This window comes from Aotus nancymaae, unplaced genomic scaffold, assembly GCF_030222135.1.
Source record: "Aotus nancymaae isolate 86718 unplaced genomic scaffold, 86718_ANA_hifiasm-v0.15.2.pri h1tg000017l, whole genome shotgun sequence".
NCBI classification, from domain to species: Eukaryota; Metazoa; Chordata; class Mammalia; order Primates; family Aotidae; genus Aotus; species Aotus nancymaae.
In genome coordinates this window covers 2,143,600-2,167,125 of record NW_026988429.1, presented here as the reverse complement: position 1 = coordinate 2,167,125, position 23,526 = coordinate 2,143,600, and the positions used below count along the sequence as shown (strand labels likewise).

At 34.5% G+C, this 23,526-nt stretch overlaps 1 protein-coding gene across 9 annotated transcripts in view; it reads left to right on the top strand.

The window, feature by feature from the left end:
- Positions 1–23,526, top strand: part of GCFC2 (GC-rich sequence DNA-binding factor 2) — a 48,809-nt gene that overhangs the window by 12,914 nt on the left and 12,369 nt on the right. For 5 of the 9 annotated variants that reach the window (XR_001107450.1, XR_010343225.1, XR_010343226.1 and 2 more), the window contains exons 5-15: positions 909–1,024; positions 3,122–3,308; positions 5,734–5,857; positions 7,118–7,199; positions 7,736–7,848; positions 8,608–8,807; positions 9,854–10,004; positions 13,362–13,483; positions 19,916–19,992; positions 21,414–21,480; positions 23,079–23,225. Coding sequence is in view for 6 of the 9 variants with exons in the window: in XM_012452117.2 (XP_012307540.1) it covers positions 909–1,024; positions 3,122–3,308; positions 5,734–5,857; positions 7,118–7,199; positions 7,736–7,848; positions 8,608–8,807; positions 9,854–10,004; positions 13,362–13,483; positions 19,916–19,992; positions 21,414–21,480; positions 23,079–23,225 (1,386 nt within the window). In the remaining 3 variants the exon portion in view is untranslated. Of the gene's footprint in view, positions 1–908; positions 1,025–3,121; positions 3,309–5,733; positions 5,858–7,117; positions 7,240–7,735; positions 7,849–8,607; positions 8,808–9,853; positions 10,005–13,361; positions 13,484–19,915; positions 19,993–21,413; positions 21,481–23,078; positions 23,226–23,526 lie in introns of those variants that run through there. The other 4 variants (XM_012452118.2, XM_064377848.1, XM_064377849.1 and 1 more) reach the window with 4 other exon arrangements.

The window sequence follows — 23,526 nt, the reverse complement described above, 5'->3', positions numbered from 1 at the left end:
ACTGAATCATAATCTTATTACCATTCTTTATTTTGGATATTTTAGGTTATATAGGAGGGAAGGTAAATGAGCAAGTTTGAGAAAGCCTTTACAGAAGTGGTGATATTTGAATGGGTCATTGATTGTAAAATATCAAGAATGTTTGGAGATTTGTATATATGAGTAGTGCTGGATAGGAGGCTTGGTGAGAACTGAAATGAGAAAAGATGATGCTTCATGGAAAATATAAAAAGAGTAGCTAAGCCAGTGAAATTGGCTAAATATCTGCTCGATTTTTTTCGTGTGTCTTTGTCTAAAACAGAGGTTTCTTCAGGATCTTTTGAACATTCCAAGCATGGTGGTGATGAGCTGTGATTAGACAGAGGACATTAATGTGAAATATACCATGTTATAAGTTAGGAGTGCATTTCTTCACAAGGAACAGAAAACCCAAGTAAGAATGTCTTAAAGAAAAGTAAAAACTTCACCTACAAACCCTCCTGTGGACTTCCATTTATTTTTCATTGACTAGAATGGAGTTGAAGTTAAATAGATACTTCTATCATGGAAATAGGTGTTAGGTCAGCCAGACAGGTCTGTCTACCTCACAAATTAATATTCACAAAGGATTGTTGTTTCTTCAAAAACTGGGTGACTTTCTGAGAGTACATTAGATGATAACCAAAATTAGCTTCAAAACTAAGCTTTTTAAAAAATACGATTTTTAGCATTTGTGAATTTTAACTTCTAAAATGTAAAACTGTGAATTTAAAAACATTTTGTTGGGACCATGAAAAATTACAAATGTATGGAATTCTTTAGCTTGAAGGGACTGTGGATCATCCAGTCCCTTTTCATGCTATTAATGTTTATAAGATAAATTGAATGTTTTTTTTAAAATCTATGTTTTTGTTTTTGTTTTTTTTTAGGAAAGAGATGTAGATCTTTCCCATAGCTGTGGATCTTCAAAAGTGAAGAAATTTGATACTTCCATTTCATTTCTACCAGTAAATTTAGAAATTATAAAGAAGCAATTAAATACCAGGTAATACTCATTTTGAAATTTACATTTGTCCTAGATATCTAATAGTGAAGATACAGCACTATATTCTTTTAGATTATTAAGTTTTAATATTAAACAGACTTATAGGGAAAAAAAGGATCTCCTGTGTTATACTAACACAATTGATTACATTTTTGTATACAGTAGTCCCCCCCATATCTGTATGTTTGCCTTCTGTAGTTTCAGTTGTCAGTGGTCAAATCATGGTCCAAAAATATTAAATGGAAAATTCCAGAAATAATACATATGTTTTAAATTGCATGCTCTTCTAAGTAGTGTAATGACATCTCGAGCTACCCTGCTTCATACTGCCCAGGATGAGAATCATCCTTTTGTTCAGCATCTTTTTGTTCTGTAAGCCAACTGCCTGTTAGTCACATAGTAACCTTCTTCGTTACCAGATGGACTATTGCAGTATCACAGTGCTTGCATTCCGGTAACCTTTATTTTACTTAATAATGGCCCCAGAGTACAAAAGTACTGTATGTAATATATAAATTAAACTTCATCATAGTTATGTATGTATAGGGAAAAAAAAACAGCATATATAGGCTTCAGTATTATTTGCATTCACTGGGGGTCTTGGAACGTGTCCCCATGATTAAGGGGGTACTACCCTGTCTTTTTTAGTCTTTATAACATACTTTACATGGTTAAAATCAGTAAATACAAAATTCTACTTTTTTATTTAATATGGTTTTAAGCATTTTTCTGTATTACCGAATAGCCTTTAATTTTTTAAAAAACTATCATGTTTGTCCAAATAGTTGTTATATCATAATTAAGCATTTCTCTGTTGGATATTTTGATCTAGAACAGGAGTCAGCAAGTGTCTTTTTTTGTAAAAGGCTGCATAGTAAATATTTTAGGTTTTAAGGGCTAGATGATTACTGTTGTAACCGCTCAACTCTGTGTTATAGCATTAAAACAGCCGTAGACAATATGTAAACATATAATCATGGCTGTTTTCCAGTAGAACTTTATTTACAAAATAAATAAAGTTTTTGTAACTTTATTATAAAAACTTGGGCTAATACTTTGCCAAGCCCTAGAATACAAAGATAACCTTGCATGAGAGATAGAAAAGAGGCAGCAGATCATTGATTTGCAGTAGCATTTTATTTTATCCACATACTTTATTACATTTTTTATTAACTAGGCTTTTCATTTTAAAAAGACCATACACTTATGATTAAAAAATAAAGTAATCAGTAGAAAGGACATACAGAACAAAGGAAATTAACCTCTCTAGAGGAAACCATTCCTACCAGTTTCTTTCTTTTCTTTTTTTTTTTTTCTTTATTTAGACAGAGTCTTGCTCTGTTGCCCAGGCTGGAGTGCAGCGGCACGATCTCAGCTCACTTCAACCTCCACCTCCCAGGTTCAAGTGATTCTCCTGCCTCAGCCTCCCAAGTAGCTGGGACTGCAGGCGCCTGCCACCATGCCTGGCTAATTTTTTTTATTTTTGGTAGTTACGGGGTTTCACCATGTTGGCCAGGCTGCTCAAACTCCTGACCTCAGGTGATCCACCCACCTCAGCCTCCCAAAGTGCTGGGATTATAGGCATGAGCCATCATGCCTAGCCACTACCAGTTACTTATGTTTTCTTCCAGAAGTGGTCTGTATGTATAGCTTTACAAGCACATATGCTTATATATTCCCCTGTTCCCCCTACAAAAAAGGAAACACATTGTATACCCTTCTCTGTACCTAGCTTTTTCCACGTAATATTTACTTAAAAGTTCACTGCTATAGTCAATATTTTACTTAATTAAAGCATTTTATTAATAATGCCTACTATATATTATTATCTTGATTAATTTCTTAACTCTCACTGTCCTTCATATAAAGCAAAGAAAGATTATGAAAGATAAATGCAAGAAAACTTGAAGAGATAATATTTGGCCAAAGCAAGTGCTAAAGGGTTTCCTCTTTTATTGTGGTGCTCTTTGCTTGTCAAGTCTGTAAATCCAGATTTATATGATTGTCAGTTTCTTTGGTGGTCTTTGAAAATATTTGCATTAGATCGCTACTTTTTAAAAAATTTGAAAAATAAATTTTATTCATTTTTTTATTTAGATTAACATTACTACAGGAAACTCACCGCTCACACCTGAGGGAATATGAAAAATACGTACAGAATGTCAAAAGCTCAAAGAGTACTATCCAGAACCTAGAGAGTTCATCAGATCAAGCTCTAAATTGTAAATTCTACAAAAGCATGAAAATTTATGTGGAAAATTTAATTGACTGCCTTAATGAAAAGGTATATATCAATATTTATATCATTTCCTTTGTTGGAGAAAACCCTTTACCACACAATTAAGAAAAGTCTAGCCTGGCACAGTGGCTCATGCCTGTAATGCCAGCACTTGGGAGGCTGAGGTGGGTGGATCATGGGAGATTGGGAATTCAAGACCAGCCCGACTAACATGGAGAAACCCTGTCTCTACTAAAAATACAAAATTAGCCAGGCATGGTGGCATGTGCCTGTAATCCCAGCTACTCGAGAGACTGAGGCAGGAGAATTGCTTGAATCCAAGAGGTGGAGGTTGTGGTGAACCAAGATTGCACCACTGTACTCCAGCCTGTGCAAGAAGAGTGAAACTCTGTCTCAAAAATAAAGTCTGATGTCTAAATCTCACAATTGGATTCTTTTCTCTAGTATTTTTCCTACACATTTTTAACGTAAGATGATATTAAGCATTCTCTTAATGTTGGATATTCAAGTTTTTTGTAGTTATTTTATTATTATAAGTAACATTGTATGAAATTTTATATATGTAAATTTGTGTTACAATTACATCTGTTTAAGGAAAGTCCCTTAAAAATGAAGTCAAAGAAAATGAATTAATAAGTCTAAATATTTTCAAGACTTATGAAACATTGCAAAATTGTCCTTCAGAAAGATTGTTCCAGTTTTATTAGTTTACTAGATTAGGAAGAAATAAATTTTGTTTTCACATATTATATTTTTATCTCAAGCAAACTCTATGGTTTTCTTCTTGTGAATTATGTTTGTCATCTTTGTCCTGTTACCTTTGTGGTTCTTAGTGGAGATTTTTCCTTTTTCTTTTCTAGTTTTCTTAGAGTATGAACAATTCTTTGTAGCTTAAAATTTTTTAATGCTTTATCTTACTTGATGTAAACTTTCCAGATTTGTCTTTTGAATTTGTTTGTGATGGTTTTTCTTTTAACATTCAGATGTTTTGAAATTTTTGTTTTTAGTTTTTGTTTTATGCATACTAAGTTCTTACATTGGGGCCTTCAGTTGTCTGTTTTTAAAAATAGATTAACCATTTCAATTAATTATACTGTACTTTCCACATTATTTTTATTTGTTTTTTGGGGGGGTGGCAGAGTCTTGCTCTGTCCCCCAGGCTGGAGTGTAGTAGCGTGATCTTGGCTCACTGCAACCTCTGCCTCCCGGGTTCAAGTGATTCTTATGCCTCAGCCTCCCAAGTAGATGGGACTACAGGCATGTAGCACTATATGCAGCTAATTTTTTGTATTTTTAGTAGAGACCGGGTTTCACCATGTTGCCCAGCTGGTGTCGAACTCCTGAGGTCATGAAATCCACCTGCCTCAGCCTTTCAAAGTGCTAGGATTACAGGCCTGAGCCATTGGGCTCACCCACATTATTTTTTATTTATAATTGAAATGTTGCTAAACAATGGGATGCTTTGTACCAATTGTTGTTTTAAGTTGGCTACCTTCTACTATCACTTGGTACATACTTTTTGAAGTATTTATTACAATGTAATTTTATTTCTTCATTAACCTTTGAAGAATTATACTGTTAAAATTTTGTCATCCTGTGCATGAATGTATTCATAGCAGCAGCTGTGGAATATCAATGGAGTGGGAAAAATTGTTGCTCCCCAAAATATGAGAGTTTCAGTTTCAACTAGTCTCATTTCTGTATCACATGATAGCTTTCTTACCTGTCTCTGGTTAGTTTTTCCTCCATTCCTCAATTTTTCAAATTTCAACAGCTTCAAGTGCCCCCACCTACTTTCCACATCCTAGGACTGTGAAAACATCCACACTCTTCATTTTCACCTATTATTCTAGCTCAGAAAAAAAAATCTTCTATCTCAAACTCTTATCCATGTTCCTGACTCCATCCATTTGGTTTTTTTTTTTTTTTTTTTTGAGATAGAGTATTGTTCTGTTGCCCAGGCTAGAATGCAGTTGTGTGATCTCAGGTCACTGCAACCTCCCCATCCAGGATTTAAGCAATTCTCCTGCTTCAGCCTCCTGAGTAGCTGGGATGGAAGACAGGCACCATTGCGCCTGGCTAATTTTTGTATTGTTAGTATAGACAGGGTTTCACCATGTTGGCCAGGCTGGTCTTGAACTCCTCAAGTGATCCGCCCTCCTCCCAAAGTGCTGGATAACAGGCATGAGCCACCACACCTGGCCCCCAACTGGTTTCTCTGTCTCTGATATTTATAACAGTTCCAGTAGACTAAGTCAGTTTTCTGATTTTTAATATTAAAGGTATTAGCAGCTAGGTGTGCTGCATACAATGTTTTATAATTGAGATGTGATAGTATTGGAAATGTTTCTTTGTATGAGAATTGAGCATATAAATATGCTTATATATCTTCTAAATATTACCTTTATATATATGTATATGTATTTTATTACTGATGACCTGCAAAATGTTACTTATATATGTATTTCAGATTATCAACATCCAAGAAATAGAATCATCCATGCATGCACTCCTTTTAAAACAAGCTATGACCTTTATGAAACGCAGGCAAGATGAATTAAAACACGAATCAACGTATTTACAACAGTTATCACGTTAGTGTTTTTCATGTTCAATATAATTTTTTATTCATTAAGCTAAATTATGTGAATAATAAAAATATTTTTATAAACTTTTTTTTGTGTATTTTCCCACAAACCCTTTACCCACCAACTTCCAAAAACTCAACATATTTAGAAATAGGACTTAATAATGCTTTAAATTAAGTCTAAGACTAAAAAATAAACATTACTTCCTATTATTTACTATTTCAGGCAAAATATTTATATAATCATTTAATGAATGTTTTGAGATAAGTTCATGTAGTTCTGTAAAGTCTGTCAGAAATCTAACTTAATGGTTTCAAAGCCCTTTCAAAGATTGGTTCTGGTGAGTTTCAATATAGATTTATCTTTAGGATCTCATTATATAAAATATGAATGCCTCCTTTTTTTTTTTCTCACATTGGTTTTGTACTTTCAGAGATACCTTCCTTTGTTTAAGGTGCTATCAAGAGATAGTGAAAGACCATAACCAAATAGCTAATAAATGAAAAGGCAGAGTGACTTTCAGTGAAACACACGACCTTAGTGGATTGTAAATAATGGTATCATATATTAAAATAAGAAATAATGTGACTAGAATACAGTAGTCCTTCTAATCTGCAGTTTTGCTTTCCACAGTTCCAGTCAACAGTGGAACTCATCCAAAAATGAATGAGTACAGTACAATAAGATATTTTGAGAGATACCCCACATTCATATAACTTACATTACAGTATATTGTTTCCATTGTTCTACTTTATTGCTATTGTTAATCTTGTACTGTGCCTAATTTATAAATTAAACTTTATCTTAGGTATATATATAGAGGGAAAAACAAATAGAGTTCGGCACTGTGTGTGGTTTCTGGCATCCATTGAGGTTCTTGGAATGTAACCCTGCAGATTAGAGGGGACTACTGTATTGGTAAAGCCAATATTTCTTGCATTTGGCTATGGAAAAAAATGTTAAAAACTACTGGAAAAGAATTTGAGGAAACGAAACTTTATGGAAGAACTTTGTCACTGTTCTCAAGTGCCAAACATTCACCAGCCAAAGTACATTTTTAGGCTAAAGAACCTCATGCCTGTCAATATTGCAGTAAAGAGTTAACATTGAAATTCCATCGCATAATAAATTGCAAAATTTAAGTATGTTTGTATATTTACATATGCATATATGTTTATACATCCATGATATTACCTTCATTTTCAAAGCATTTCACTGTTTTCTTTTGAGAATTTGTAGTATGAAGTCACTTTTATTTATTAACAGACAAAGATGAGACATCCACAAATGGAAACTTCACAGTAGATGAAAAAACTCAATGGATTTTAGAAGAGATTGAATCTCGAAGGTAGCTATATAAAGTGAAGATTTAAAGAAAGCATCATTGAGCAAGTACTTTTCACTGCTTAAATATAATTAACCACAAGGTATCATTAACCGTACCTGATGTATATTATTAATTTGTGAGAATAATAGAAAAGCAAAATTCAATAAAACCATCTTGACTGCTTTAAAGACATACTGGTTTGTTTGAATCAGTTAAAAGGAATAGGTAAAATGACATTTATCAGGCTGGGGATTGCTCGTAACTAGAAACTGGTCCTAATTATATTGCTACCCCCTCTTCAGAATCTGGTTAGCTCACGGGAATGTCTTATAAGAAAACAAAAACAAAAAAACGGAAAACCACCAACTCAAATGAAACTAAAAATGTCAAAACCATTAAGAAAATTATACGTTGATATGATAGTATATTTCTAGCCATTTAAAATAAATGATAAAATGACTTATTTTCAGCAAGAGGTAAAAAAAAAATTTTTGAAACATTTATTTTCAGTAAGAGCTATTTACTTTTTGTTATTTTTGGTTTGTTGAAAAATATAGGACAAAAAGAAAACAAGCAAGGGTGCTTTCTGGGAATTATAACCATCAGGAAGGAACATCTAGTGACGATGAATTGTCTTCAGCAGAGATGATTGACTTCCAAAAAAGCCAAGGTCAGTTACCAAGTTTCTAATATATCATGGTTTGAATTTTGAGACAATGAGAAACACTTTGCTGTGATTGCCCTTAACAAGTAAATAATCTATATGAAACAGTTGGGCAAATTCAGGAAAAATAAAACACATTTTTCCTCTGTAAGACTCTTTTCCTACCTCTGAAAAAACTGGAATAAAGTGAAGGAGGAATATTGTGAGTATTCTTGCATCTTCATAGTTTTTTCTGTTAGACTTTTTTTTCCATAAACATCTTCATTTCTTTACCACACATACTTTGTATATTACCATTTTTAATTTAAAATATTATGAAAATATCTTCTCATCTTTTTAGCATGATATGAAGATAAGATGCATATAGTTGAAAGATTCTGGGCTCTGGAGTTAAATAAATTTAGATTCTAAGGGAGATTTTATTCTGTGTAATCTTAGACAAATTTCTTGTCCTCCCTAAATTTGATGTTATTTTGTCTGTAAATAGGTAGGCTCTACCTATATGGTAGGAAAGATAACTACGATGGGGAAATGAGATAAATATATTTCTGTTGACATATATAGCAGGAGTATATATGGTAGCTTTTATTAGTGTTGATATTATTACTTTGTTGCTAAAATGATTTTTTAAGAAAAATTTATATGTTACTATTAAAGGACAAATTTTAGCTCAATTGAATCCAGTCCTTCATGGCCGTGTTTTTAAGGAAGCAAACTTAAAAGTTCACAACTGAAAGTGCATAAAGAGACTTATTTTGCTTACAGGTGACATTTTACAGGATCAGAAGAAAGTTTTTGAAGATGTGCATGATGATTTTTGTAACATCCAGAATATTTTGTTGAAATTTCAGCAATGGCGAGAAAAGTTTCCTGACTCATATTATGAAGCTTTTATTAGTTTATGCATACCGAAGCTTTTAAATCCCCTAATACGAGTTCAGTTGATTGATTGGAATCCTCTTAAGGTATTTATACTTAACATGTGAAAAATTATCCTGATTATATTAGTTACTTAAATTCCCTTTCTGTTATGTTAACTATTAAATACCTTACCCTTAAGAGTTGGAGCTGAAATTTAGAGCTTTGGAACAATAGTCAGAAAATATGTGCTTTAAGCTACATTCCTGTTTTCTTGGCTCTCACTTGATTTTTAGACTGAGACAGCACTAAACATCAGTAAAGCAAACATATTTTTTTTTTAGCTTCTTGTATATTAAATTTAAAATATTCCCAAAAAGTATAAGATACTGTTGGGTTTGGGGAAAGTAGGCATAAAAGCCTTGTTTCAAGAATTCTTAAGTTGGAGTTGACATACTGGAAAGGGTTGCTTAGGGTTGCATTGAGAAGGTGGAATACAAAACTTTGAAAGGTTTATGGTATAAAGAGGATGAGACATAAAGGGAAAGGTGTAAGGCATAAAGGGAGAAATATTAGTTCAGGAGCTAGAAATTGCACAGATATTTAGATCGTAAGTTAAGAAATATAAACTTAATTCACTGAATTTGACTGACTACAGTAAGAAATAAAAGAAATATGAACTCAGCAACTGCCTACTGTGTAACAGGACCTTTAAATCACATACAAATTACATAGTTATGCTTACGAGAATTGAAGGGGCCAGAAATAAACTTTGCTTGAAGTGGATGGATTTTTTTAAATAAACAAATTCCATGACTGTTTCAAGTGCCTAACAAATGTATATTTTGCTCCTAGCAGACTCCTTGCCATGTGGTAGGCTCTAAAGGCTGTGGCACACACTAGGTAGTTGTTGAGTGTTTGTTGTGTGATTGAATGCATGAAATGCAGCTGCTTCTTATATTGCTTAGACACCCTTTCTCAGTCATGCTGTCCTGCCATCCTGCCTAGCCTTGGTAGTCTAGTGTTACAATAGGGAATTAATCTCCTCTGATCTTTAGAAAAGCTCTGGTAATTATTGAAAAAATTAATAACTATTTTAAAATATACTAATTTTGAAGGGTTTCTTTATAACTTCTATAATTTTCTTTGTAAGTTGGATTCCACAGGTTTAAAAGAGATGCCATGGTTCAAATCTGTAGAAGAATTTATGGATAGCAGTGTAGAAGACTCAACGAAGGAAAGTAGTTCAGATAAAAAAATCTTGTCTACTATCATCAACAAAACAGTTGTTCCCCGACTTACAGGTACTGCATTGTAACCTTGATAAAATTAAAGTATTTTTTAACAGAGTATGTATTGTTAACTTCTGTTATGTTCACAAATTTTTTACAGAAGTTTTTAAACACAAGGATATGTTATGTGTAGTAAAAATCAACAGATGTCAAATTTAAGCTGGTTAAAAAATTTTTGTTTGTACAGGCTGTTGGCCATGAAACTGGTAATACTCATGCTGGTTCTAATCCTCTTCTGACTTACCATCAGCAATTCCAACAGTTGATCATTCTTTGTTCCTAGAAACACTGTCTTTACTTGGCTTCTAAGATACCACACTTTTAGTTTCCTGCCCACCTCGCTGGTCTTTACTGTCTGCTTGTCACCTCTTTCACTTTCAAGTGCCACAGTATCTCAGGATTCAGGTCACTTACCTTCTCTTTTCTATTTACATTTACTCACTTAGTATTTAAAGTCAGTTTAGTGTTTGTGGCATTCCTGGCTGCTTCAGTCATTTTTTAGCACACTTCCATCCATACTACATGTGTCTTCTTTTTCCCTTCACTTCTCATTACGTTTCTTTTCCTTTTCTTTAAAAAACATTGCTTTGGCTGGGTGTGGTGTCCGACACCTGTAATCCCCGCAATTTGGGAGGCCAAGGCGGGTGGCTCACGTGAGGTCAGGTGTTTGAGACCAGCCTGGCCAACTGAAACCCCATCTTTACTAAAAATACGAAAAATTAGCTGGGCATGATGGCAGATGCTGTAATCCTACTCTAGAGGCTGAGGCAGAATAGCTTAAACGTGGGAGGCAGAGGTTGCAGTGAGCTGAGATTGCTCCATTTTGCTCCAGCCTGGCTGACAAAGGTGAAACTCTTTCTCAAAAAAAACAAAACAAAAAAAAAGTTGCTTCATTCCACTCACATCTGCCACTAGCATCTATAAGCGCTTAACATTAATGCTTGTGCTTCAGACAAGCAAAGACAAGTGAAGTCTTTTGTTTTACCTCTGTACTTGATAAGGATCTGTTTCACTATGTCACTGAGAAAGAAGTTTGACAGCAAAGACTGCACAACTCTATTTTATTTTTTGTGTGTTCATTTTTGAGACAGTCATCCTCTGTCACCCAGTCTGAAGTACAGTGGCATGAACATTGCTCACTGCAGACCTGAATTCCTGGGATCAAGTGATCCTCCCGCCTCAGCCTTCCAATTAGCTGGGACTCCAGTCCCATGGTAGCACAGCCAGCTAATTTTTAAAAGATTTTTTTAGAGACAAGGTCTTGCTATGTTGCCCAGGCTAGTCTCAGACTCCTGGCCTCAAAATATCTTTCCCCTCAGCTTCCCAAAGCACTGGGATAATAGGGGTGAGTCACCATGCCCAGCCTAGAAGTCTGAACCAATCAGCCTTATAATTGCTTCTTAAGCAATTTGATTAAACTTTAAAAGATTTTGGCTGGGCGCGGTGGCTCATGCCTGTAGTCCCAGCACTTTGCAAGGCTGAGACGGGAGGATCGCTTTAGCAAAGGAGTTTGGGACCAGCCTGGGAAACATGGTGAAACCCCATCTCTATTTATAAATTTTTAAATTAAAAAAAAAACTTTCAAGATTTTATTTCAGTGAACCTTACGGTGCAGTTGTGGGGTGTATTAGAAAGTTACTATTTTTAACTAGCTCTACTAATGATAGAGTGCATGTGCCTCATTTAAGCACTCTGCTGAAAATAATCTAAATACTTATGATGAAATGTCCCACAAATAAGTAGCTTTGTGAGAAATTAACACTGACTGAATCCCGATAGTGGTTGAATTCTACATATATTTCAAAGGTAGCACTAACAGAATGTGCTAATGGATGGGTTGTGCAGCAAGAGAGAAAGAGAGAAATCAAGAATGATTCCATGGGTCTTGTCCTGAGCAACTGGAAGGACAAAGGTGCCATTTCCTGAAATGAAAAATTCTGCGAGGAGTAAGCTTAATGTGGGAAGCTGTATTAGAAGCTCCATTTGGGACATGTTGAGTTTGATGTAACTGCAATCTAAGTGGAAATGTCAGCTTAGTTGTTGAATACAAGAGTCTTAAAGGGGGAGGTCCAATCAGAAAGTATAAGTTTGGAATTTATCCACATGACATTTATTAATGGCATTTAAAGTCATGAAACTGACTTCAAATACTAAGTGAGTCAATGTAAATAGAAAAGAGAAGGTAAGTGACCTGAATCCTGAGGTACTGTAGCACTTGGAAGTCAGAGGTGACAAGCAGACAGCAGAGACCAGAGAGGGGGGCAGGAAACTAAAAGTGTGGTATTCTGGAAGCCAAGTAAAGACAGTGTTTCTAAGAAGAAAGAATGATCAACTGTTGGAGTTGATGATAAGTCAGATGAGGATTAGAATCAGTCATTGGAGTTTGCTATGTGAATGTCATCTGTAATTTGCACATTAGGTGAACTGGTAAGAGATAAGGCCTAATTAAAGGGAAATCAAGAACAAAGTGAGAAGAGAGAAATTGGAGATAGAAGTTTAGACAGTACTTTGGGAGATTTTGTCGTAAAAGATAGGAGGGAAATGGAACAGTCCTTGAGGAGGAAGTAGGGCTAAGAGGGGGATTATTTTTAATACAAGATAAATAGTTATTTGTAGGGTGATGGAAAAAGTCTAGTCCAAATGATGTCAATACCAAAGTGGAAGGACAGAGTTCTGGGGACAAGATCTTTGACTAAGCCAAAAGGTTGGAATCTCATGCACAAAATAAACAGTTCACCTGAAGTGATGGCAGGGTGGGTGCCTCATCCACAGGAATAGAAGACAAATTAGAGCATATGGGCACAGATGCAGGTAGTTGTGTAGATGCTGTGGTAGGAAATTTATAGAGCCGCTTTTCAGATTGCTTCTATTTTCTTAGCAAATTAGGAAGTAGTTAGCTGAAAGAGAAAGCAAGAAAGTAGAAAAAATAAAGTAGGAAATAATCATCTAGAAGAAAAAGTCCATCAACTGAGAATGAGATCAAGGAGAAGGGAGAAGGTATGAAGTAATCATCTAGGTGAGAGGGAGAATGAATGGACCTGAAATAGAGAGAGGCTTGCTCAAGTTGTATAGTGATCAAGTTAATGTGATTTTTTTTCCAGCCACTTTTTATCTGTTTGGTTGCAGGCAGAGACTCAGTGACAAGGTAAACCTAACTATAGAGAGTTGTAGTTTAGTCAGAGGAGTTTAACAAAGCCCAAGAAGAACCAGGAAATTGAGAATGTATGCAAATATGTAATGGTAATAATTGACCATGGATCTTAAACTGAATAAGGAGAGAAGTAGTGTTTGTTAGGTTTTGATTATTTGCATATGAGAAGCAAAACAATCTAGTAAATAAATTTTGCACCACTGAAATATTTGTTTCAGACTTCGTAGAATTCCTTTGGGATCCTTTGTCAACCTCACAGACAACAAGTTTAATAACACATTGCAAAGTGATTCTTGAAGAACATTCCACTTGTGAAAATGAAGTTAGTAAAAGCAAACAGGTAATAATTTCTAGAGCTGTGAACACCATGATGTATCTGTAAAGCATTATCATTTTCTTACAGATCTTTGTTGATAAAAGATGCAGAAGTAATCATCAGAAAACTGTTTTGGGAAAAACATATTTACTTTTGATTTATAGAAACTAGACTTTTTCTCAGACTGCACTGAGATGAAAAAAAAAATTTAAAACTAGACTATTTTTCTTCTTTATAGTAAGATGAAAGAATATACCTTGATACTTCTGAACACTGTGATGGGAGTGGTAATCATTTTAAAATATACACATAGATGTAAAGACCCAGATTACTATTTCCATTCCTATTAGCTTACTTTTCTCTGTTCGGTGATCTGATTTGTGTTCTTATGGTAAAGGCAGCCATCTTTTAGGTTTATGAATATACACTGGCCCTGCAGAGATTTAACAGGTATAAATTCATAGTGCAAATTCATTTATTCGAAAGGAAAACAACACTCATTATCTTTGTTCTTTTAGCAAAAATCTAGTGGCATTGTGGCCGTGCTTGAATAACAGTTTCAAAATTAGACTAACACTTATTATATTAACTAGTTATTTGTAATCTGCCAAATAATAATAATCTCTTTAATATTCAAAGTTTACTAGGACAGATCTTGATCTTATAGTGACCTAGAATTGAGTTCACTGAACATAAGACGTATCGAGGAACTTTTTAGAGCAATCTTGCTGAGAATCTGCTAATTCTTTCGTTCTGGTATTTTGTTTGTTTGTTTGTTTATTGACGAAATTGTAGATTCATGCAGTTTTATGAGTAAACCTATTTCAGGATGAGCTTTAGGAAATTAAGGAGAGATTGACAAACTGGAGAATGCCCAGAGTAGAATGACAGAGGTGGTTAAAAAGCAAGGAGGTATATCATATTCATATTATGAGCACCATTAAGTTTTTAGCCCTTGGAATTGTGATTATAAAGGAAGAAAGCTGTAAGAAATGAAAGGGAGAAAAGGGATACCAGCCTAATACTGCCTTCAAGAAGCATGTAATCTCAGAGGAAATAAGATGTACAGAAACTATAATTTAAAACAGGAAGTGAGAAGGAGAAGTGGGGAAGATAATAAACACTTATTTAATTCCAATTGTGTACTAGACACTCTGTAAGATCTTGTACCTGTCATCTTAATCCCAGCAGCCCTGTTTAAAACAATGGGTGATCACCAGGCGTGGCGGCTCATGCCTTTATATCCGAGTGCTTTGGGAGGCTGAGGCAGGAGGATCTCTTGAGGCCAAGAGTTCAATACCAGCCTGGACATCATAGCAAGACCCATCTCTACAAAAAAATAAAAATAAAAATTATTAGCTGGGCTCCTCATTGAACCCAGGAGTTGAAGCTGCATTGAGCTATGATTGTACCACCACACTGCAGCCTGGGCAATGGCAAAACCCTGTCTCTTAAAAAAAAAAAAAAAAAATGGATGACAGCCTCATTTTATAGATGAAGAAAATGAATCTTGAAATCTAGTTTTCACAGTGCTCCCATGAATGAGAACTAGGATTTGAACTTGAATAGTCTTGCCTCTAAAGCCCAAGTTTGTCTCACTGACCACATTGCCTCCCCATGAGCAGTATAGATAAAAGTACTATCCCTTCAGAGGAGAGACAGGAGAGAGAGGTTACCTTCAGGAGTGGGGATAAGGAAATAATTTATCTTAGGAGTGGCATTTGAGCTGTGGCTTGAGGGAAAGGATAGGATTTCAACATGTGACAACAGATAGAAAGGTGTTTTCTACTTAACTCCAATAGGGTAAAAACTCAGGTAAAATAGAAACTTTTACAGGAATTAGAGATATTTAATTTGAAAGAAGATATACAGAGAGATGGTTTTTGTATTCAAAAAAGGAATAGATTTATTCTGTGTTGTTACACAGCATAGAACCAAGATTAGTAGTTAAAAGCTATAAAGAAGCAGATATATAATTATGTATTTGCTTTTCATACAGGATTATTTAGTTATAACATAAATGTAAATAATTTTGTTTTACCAATTATTAAATACTTTCACATTGTCTCATTTGATCCAAACAACCCTATGAGATGTGTTTATTTTAATTGCATTTTATAAATGAAGCTGGGGCCTAGAGGGCTAAGTCACAGTTTGTAAAATACTTGAGTACTACGTGGTAGACCTGGCTCTTTGTAATCACTGAAGCCTTTCAGCAGTGTTATGGATTCACTCATGAAGTTTTTATAATGGATGTTTTTATCCTGAAACCCCTCTGCTATGAATGTAGAAAATGGGTTGTTTGCATGCCTAGGAAAATAGATTACATCAGAGTTATCAGTCTCAGCTCTGCATTGGTATTTGGACCAAGTAAATTTTTGTTGTGAGAGTCTGTCCTGTGCACTATAGTATGCTTAGCAGCATCCCTGACTCGTACCCTCTAGGTGCCACTAGCAATCCCTGTTCTTCACAACCAAAAGTGTCTTTACACATTGTCAGGTAGAGATGGCAAAATGGCATCTGGTAGAGAATCACTTACACTACATAATGCCCTAGGTTGCTAAGACAGTTCACCAGGGGGATCACTTTATTTCTTCAGTGATAGAAGAGAATGAGACAGGTTCAAGAACGGAAATTGAGTCAGATGACATAGTTTCTGTTTTCAAAGTTAGAAGCAAATGCTGTAAGCTAATGCCTAGTGATAATAGTTTTGATTCTGACTGAAAATCTAAAGTAAATTATTACAGAAGTAGATTATGAGTACTTAAATTAAAAAAGCAGTAATCATTATAATCTGTCATTGATAGGATTCCCAAATACGAGTGATACTTAACATTGTTTCTTGAAGCAAATGTAATGTATTATGATTATTCTTAGGGATTAAATGGGGAAATAAAAGCTTAAATATACCTAAAACAATAATGACCAGTAGGGCAGTGGCTACCTATGGGGAGTCTTTTAGTATTAGATGTGTTCTCAGTTTCCCCATGTTCAATATTTTTGTTGAACTGAATAAGGAGGTAAAATACATACTAATGAAATGTGTCAGTGACAAAAAGTTAAGAATTCTTTAAGACCTGTGGATGGTAGAATTAGAATCCAAGATGTCAAAAGATTTTAGAAAATGGATTGACTCAAAAGAAAGAATGGAAAAATAAATTCATATCCCACCCTTGTGTTTAAAAATTCAATTATGTAAGTAAAAGATGAGAGAGACACAGTTTTGAAGCAACATTGGTAAGACAGATTATAATCAACATAAACCCCATGTGAGTCAGCAGTGTCACTTGAGTAACAGTAAAACAGATAAGTGGGAGTTCATCCTAGTATGTGTGTGCTATTTTGATTAAGAATGGCATATTTGGTGATAATACCTACAGATTAGACCTTCCTTGGAATATTGCATTTAATTCTCAGGGTAAGAGTATTAAGTGGAGAGTGTCTTAAGATGGTATGGGAAAGAGAAAATGTACAAAAAAAAAAACCATGACATTAATCTTAAAACCTGGAGAATTGTCATATGGAAGTGGGGCTAGATCTATTCTGCATGATCCCAAGAAGTAAACCAAGACCAAAGAGTGGAATTGGAAGCTGTAGGAGAGAAAAATTTGTTAACTCTCATTGTTAACTGAACTCTAATAGTCCAAGGTTATGGGCAGCCTCAGGAGATAATGATTCCATATCAGCAAATGCTTTTAGACCTGGCTGATGGACCATTTAGTAGAAATGTGAAAATGAGTCTAAGCATCACTTGGGTGTTCAGATAGATTGGTGGTTTTCAGATTCACTTTTTGTTTTTTATCAACAGAAACTATTTCAGATACATCTTACACAACCCGATACATAAACACACACACACAGAAGTAAAACTGCTCCTGCTGTTGTGAGCAGCTGCCCTTATTCTTCCCTAACCACCCCAACATCTGTCTAGGCTATCCTGGGATTACCTCCATGGATATACAGAGCAGCATAAAAACCACTGGCATCACACATAAGTGCCCCTTTAAAGCTGTTTTAAAATATATGTGTATATATGTATATATATTGTGTGTGAGTCTGAACATGTGATTCAGAATGCTTGTTAAAACGGTGTGGAGTGCCTTGTTATTTAATACTTAGAAAAGTTAATGACTCGCTGTTTTAAAATATGTGAATTTATGTGGAGTTTTTGTTTTTCTGTCTTTTTTTTTTTGAGACAGAGCCTCTGTCACTCAGGCTGGAGTACAATGGTGCAATCTCAGCTCACTGCTACTTCTGCCTCCTGGGTTCAAGCAGTTCTTGTGCCTCAGTTTCCCGTGCCTCAGTTTCCCAAGAAGCTGGGATTGCAGACATGTGCCACCATGCCTGGCTAATTTTTTGTATTTTTAGTAGCAACAGGGTTTCGCCATGTTGGCCAGGCTGGTCTCAAACTCCTGACCTCAAGTGACCCACCCACCTCGGCCTCCCAAAGTGCTAGGATTACAGGCGTGAGCCACCACACCCGGCCAGTGAATTTATGTTTTGTTTTAAACAGTTTATTTGGAAATATTAATACTTTGAAAGAAAACTTTCATGTATAAGAGTAGTATTTCCATATTCCCTTTACCCAGATTTATTTGTCCTTCATATTTTGCCCCATTGGCTTTATCATTAACCCTTCCATTTTAATATATACATACAATATTTTTTCTCCTGAATACTGAGAACAAGCTGCATATTTGTTGAGACAAGGATATTCTGTTTTATAACCAGAGTAGTTAGCAATTTCAGCAAATTTATCAACATTCAGTCATCATTCATATTCCACTTTTGCCAGTCGATTCAATAATGTCCTTTATAGCATTTTCAATGGAACTATTTTAAGAAACAAAAGTTAGACAATATGGAAATATTTGCCAAGGCTGGCATTCAAAATCATTAAAATTAAATGAAAAAATTGAAGCAGCTTTTTTTCCTAGCACAAACACCTAACTAAATAAGTTACATAAACTCAGATACTATTTTTTAGAGATATTGTCTAGAAAACGATCTTTTTTCTTTTGACAGAATTCAGAATGTTTAAGAAATGGAATAAAATACAACTCAGTTTTTATTTTTAGCATTAATTAAATGTTGATATATGGGCACTTAAGGAATATGTTACAGATAATTAAGTGGAAAGAGAAAACTTCAGTTCATTATGCTTTTTATGAAAAACATATTTATTTGAATTCTACATTTATGGACAGTTAGTATACAGTTTGTGACAGCTGAATTTGTGCTGTATACATTGTCATTGACTTAAAAAATAACTTTCACTCTAGTGTGTAATATGCCATTTTCATTTTTCAAATACGAAGTTTTTTAAGAATGAGAATATTATTATAGAAATACTGCTAATATATGAAAAAAATAAACACTCATTATCTTTTCAACCTGGTATAAGGACTAATACCATTATAGGATATTTTCATCCAGGCTCCTTTTTCAAAGTTACAATCCTAATAGGCATGTAAGTTAGTATACTGCTTCTGCTTAATGTTATCTCATTGCATATTTATAGTTGTCTGTTACTATAGTCAGCATAAACTTCAGCTAAAGTTTATGATAGATTCACTCGATGGATGTAACGTGTCCTTAAAATTCCCTATGATTGAATATTTTGGTCATTTCCAATTTTTTATATACAAAATGGAGTTCCCTAAGTGGATTTTCTGTGTCACAAGACATAAGACAAACCAACAAAGGACCAACAGCTAGAGTATATGAAAGGCTTCTATAATCAAAAAATAAAATAAAATAATTAAAAAGACAGAACTTAATACAAAAAAATAGCAATGTTGGCAAGCAGCTTAATTAGGTACTTTGTAAAAGGGCTTGCCAAGTGGCAAATAGGAATATGAAAAGATGCCCAACAGCACATTACTCAACAGGAAAATGAGAATTAATACAGTGAAATATGAGTGCATACCTACTACAATTGCAAACATTAAAAAACAAGAAAATACCAATTCTCATAAGTATGTAGGGAAACAGGATTTCTTTTATACTGTAGGCAGGAATGTCAATGGGATAGCACTATTCTAGAAACAGTTTGGTTTTTTTGTACATAGTTGAATGTATGGACATGCACTATACTCCAGCAATTCCATTTCTATGTATATACCTATTAGAAATGTATGACCATGCATACTAAAGGACATGTACAAGAATTTTTATGACAGCATTATTTATAGTAGCCACCAAACCAGAAATCACCTAAGAGTTCCATCAGTAATATTCATGCAACAAAATACTATATAGCAGTGAAAATGATCCAACTATAGCCAGATGCAGCAAGATGGATAAATAAGGTTTTTTTGTACCCAATTGATAGTTATTATAACAGCTGATTCTGTGAGTGTGGACAAATTTGTACTCCTGTTAAAATTACTTGTTCTCGGTAAATACATTTCTACCTTTGACTATCACTGACGCTTTTCAAATTTTTAATTATAGGATTTACTTAAATCCATTGTTTCAAGAATGAAGAGGGCAGTAGAAGATGATATCTTTATTCCTCTGTATCCAAAGAGGTAAGAGCTGTTAATTTCTAGATTGTTTAAAATAGCTGATCATAGAATACAGATTTAAGAATGTAATGCAAAAGAAATTGTAGTGTTTTCAAAACATGTACACATATTCTATGAGGATGCAAATTGAGATTTCAACAAGTATTTCTCAGTTACCTACTTTATGCTGTACTTTATGCTTGGCGCTTAGATGTATTTTTGTTTGGTTGATTTTGGTTTTGGTTTTATATATATCCTAGGAACATAGCAGGTGACATAGAGTGGTAAAAAGCACAAGTTCAAGAGCACAAGTCCACTGTTAGTAGATATTTTTAAGTTTTTTTCATCTATAAAATAAGGATAAAATAAGGCACTAAGCCTACCTCACAGGATATTAAGGGGATGAAGAGAGTGACAGCAGTGCCTAGCACAGAGGAAGCACAACGCTGAGGAACCAGAAACTGCACCTGTAAATTCTGCAGTCACTTTAAATTATGAAACAAGTAGTATTTGATGTATGATCATACATTTGGTTAGAAGGCATCAGTTATAATGATGCATGAACTATAGCAATCCAGTGAGTACTGACAGGATGGAGGAGCTTTATAGAAAGGGAAAAAAGGAACCTCAAAGCTTTCTGATTTATTTTGCGTCATGAGATGTCTACGTGTAAAAATTCTGCAGTAGTAAATTTTGCTTTGTAATGTTTTAGATAGGTAATGCATTCACATGGTTCAGATGTATTAATATGTATATTATTTATTTATTTATAAATATGAATTATGTTATTAATATATTAAAATAATAAAATATTATTTATATTAAAATGAAAAGTTTTACTCCCACCCCGACTCAGTTTTTGCCCTTCTCCCTCTACTCACATATGTGTGTATGCATTAATAATCACCTTGAGTAATTTTTGTTTATTTTTCAAGGCTTTCTTCATGCAAACAGAAGTACTTATATAGGCTATAATCTTACGTTACCCTCCTTTCTACAGCAAAGGAAGTATACTCTTAACAGTTGTAATCTGTTTTGTACCTTTTTTTCACTTAGTACCTCTTTGAGATCTTTCTTTACATGTCATCTATCATGTACAGTTTCCTCATTCTTTTTTAACCTGCAGTTTGCCATCACTTAGATGTCCTATGACTGATGGTCATGGGAGTGGTGAACTATTATCATCACTGATGTTGTAAACAATGTTATAGACATATTCTATACTTGTGCATGTATATCTACAAGAGGCATTCTCAGAAATGGGATCGTTGGGCAGAATATGCATACATTTGTAATTCCAGTGGATATCATCAGACAATCTCTGTTTATATTCCATTAAGGTTTAGTGTGGTTGGTTTAAAAGAAAATCTGATCTTAAACTCTGGTTCTGAAAGACTAATAGTCCTTTGCATTTTCTCCTTTCTCTTTCTTTTGTTTCTAATTAGTGCTGTAGAAAACAAAACATCACCACATTCAAAGTTCCAAGAAAGACAGTTCTGGTCAGGCCTAAAGGTGAGCAAAAACTGCAAAAATGAAAAGGCAAATTTTGTAAAAATCCTGTTTACTATAGAATAAAGAACAACAAACTTCTTCTGTAAGAATTAGATAGTATTTTAGGCTTTGTGGTTCACATGGTCTCTGTCAAATTACTCAGCTCTGCCACTGCAGCAGAAAAAACAGTACATAAACAGATGAGCATGGCTGTGTTTGAATAAAACTTACGAACACTGAAATTTGAATGTCAAGTAATTTTCTCATGGTACAAAATATTTTGCTTAAAGACAGGTTTAAAATGTCCTTGAAAAATGTTAAAACCATTCTTAGCTTATGGGTCCTACAAAAAACAGGCAACAGGCTAGATTTAACCCACATGCTATAGGTGACTAATTGCTGGCCTTAAAATTATTGCTAAGTCAGTGGCACTAGGGATGGGAAGGAGAAGAGGGTTCAAACAATGTTTAGAAGGAAGCTTTGAAGGGACTTGATAATTGATCGAAGGAAGATATATCTGGGACAAATAGAGATACAGAGTTCTAGGAGGTGGTTGGATACATGCGTCTGAATTTCAGGAGACAGATCTGAGCTGGAGATTTGGGAGTCCACTACCTGTAGGCAATATTTGGAGCCATGGTCATGAATGACAAGCTCTAAGGAGACTGAATGAAGCATGAAAAGTAGGCTAAGGACAGAACCTTGGGAAATACAGAAGAGAACATGGAGGCTTCAGGGAAACTGTAGAATCAGTTATGAGCCTAAGGATGATTACAAGAAAATGGCCTCAAGGAAGCTAAATGAAAGATTTTCAAGAATGAAGAAAAGAGTGTTAAATGCCACCAAAGAGAATTAGAGAAAGACTGAAAATGTTTCTTGGATTTGACAATTAGAAGGACATAGGTGACCTCAGCAAGAGTGTTTTAATAGTGTGAATTAATATGTATCATGGGTTGAATAGGGGAAAAGGCTTTCTGGGAAGAAGGAAAACAATGAGATAAAATGTGAAAAAATATTGCATTTTAGCAAAACTAATAAATATAGTACTAGAAAGAAAGTAGGCAACACCATAAAATTCACAGAAAGATCTGAATTTAGTAGAGGGAAAGGGCAACCAATATTTATTTTATAAGACTTTGTTATGGTTACTTAATCCACATTATCTTAAAACTCACAAGTGATTATTAATCTTTATGTATCAGAGCAGTGAAACTCTCAGCATTGATTGCCTTCTCAAGGTCACATGTTGGTAATATTGTCCCCAGTTTTGACAGTAGCTCTTTATGAATCATGTCGTTCTATGGTCTTAAACTCGATGGCCCCTGGCTCTGAGAGAAAATGGATTGGGAAGGAGAATTATTTATCTGGAAAGGCTCTAGTGAAGTTACTTGAGACTGACTTGGGGATGGTTATCTTAGAAAATGAAAATAAGATGAGCAAATACATGGAGTTTGGAAAGAATCAAGTATTTATTCAGAGATGGTCTATTCTAAACTCGACAGTTCCAACAGGGCTAATTGTAGTGAGAATTTGAGTTAGACCAACTCCTTAGTTTGTTAGAGACTATTACAGTTTCTTTTTGGAGAAAAGGTACATGTTTACTTGATGTTTTAATTTAGCTCTTCCGCAATATTCTTCTTTGGAATGGACTTCTTACAGATGACACCTTGCAAGAACTAGGACTAGGGAAGCTGCTAAATCGTTACCTTATTATAGCTCTTCTCAATGCCACACCGGGGCCAGATGTGGTTAAAAAGTGCAACCGGGTAAGTTGTGTAGGAACTGATTCTAATTTTATCATTTCTAAAAAAATTAGCTATTAAAATCTATTATTGAGTTAAATAATTAAATGTGTGGTACTCATATAAAAATAGACAAATGAATTTAACAAACTAGAAATCCAGAGCACCTCTTCCGTATTTAAGAATTAGTGTACTGGTTTGAAAAGGAAAAATCACTTCATAAATGATGCTAGATGGCTGGCTGTTTACAAAAAGAATGTTAGATCCTCACCTCTCACTATACACCAATAAAAATTTCAGATAAAATTTTTAAAAATATAAAAAT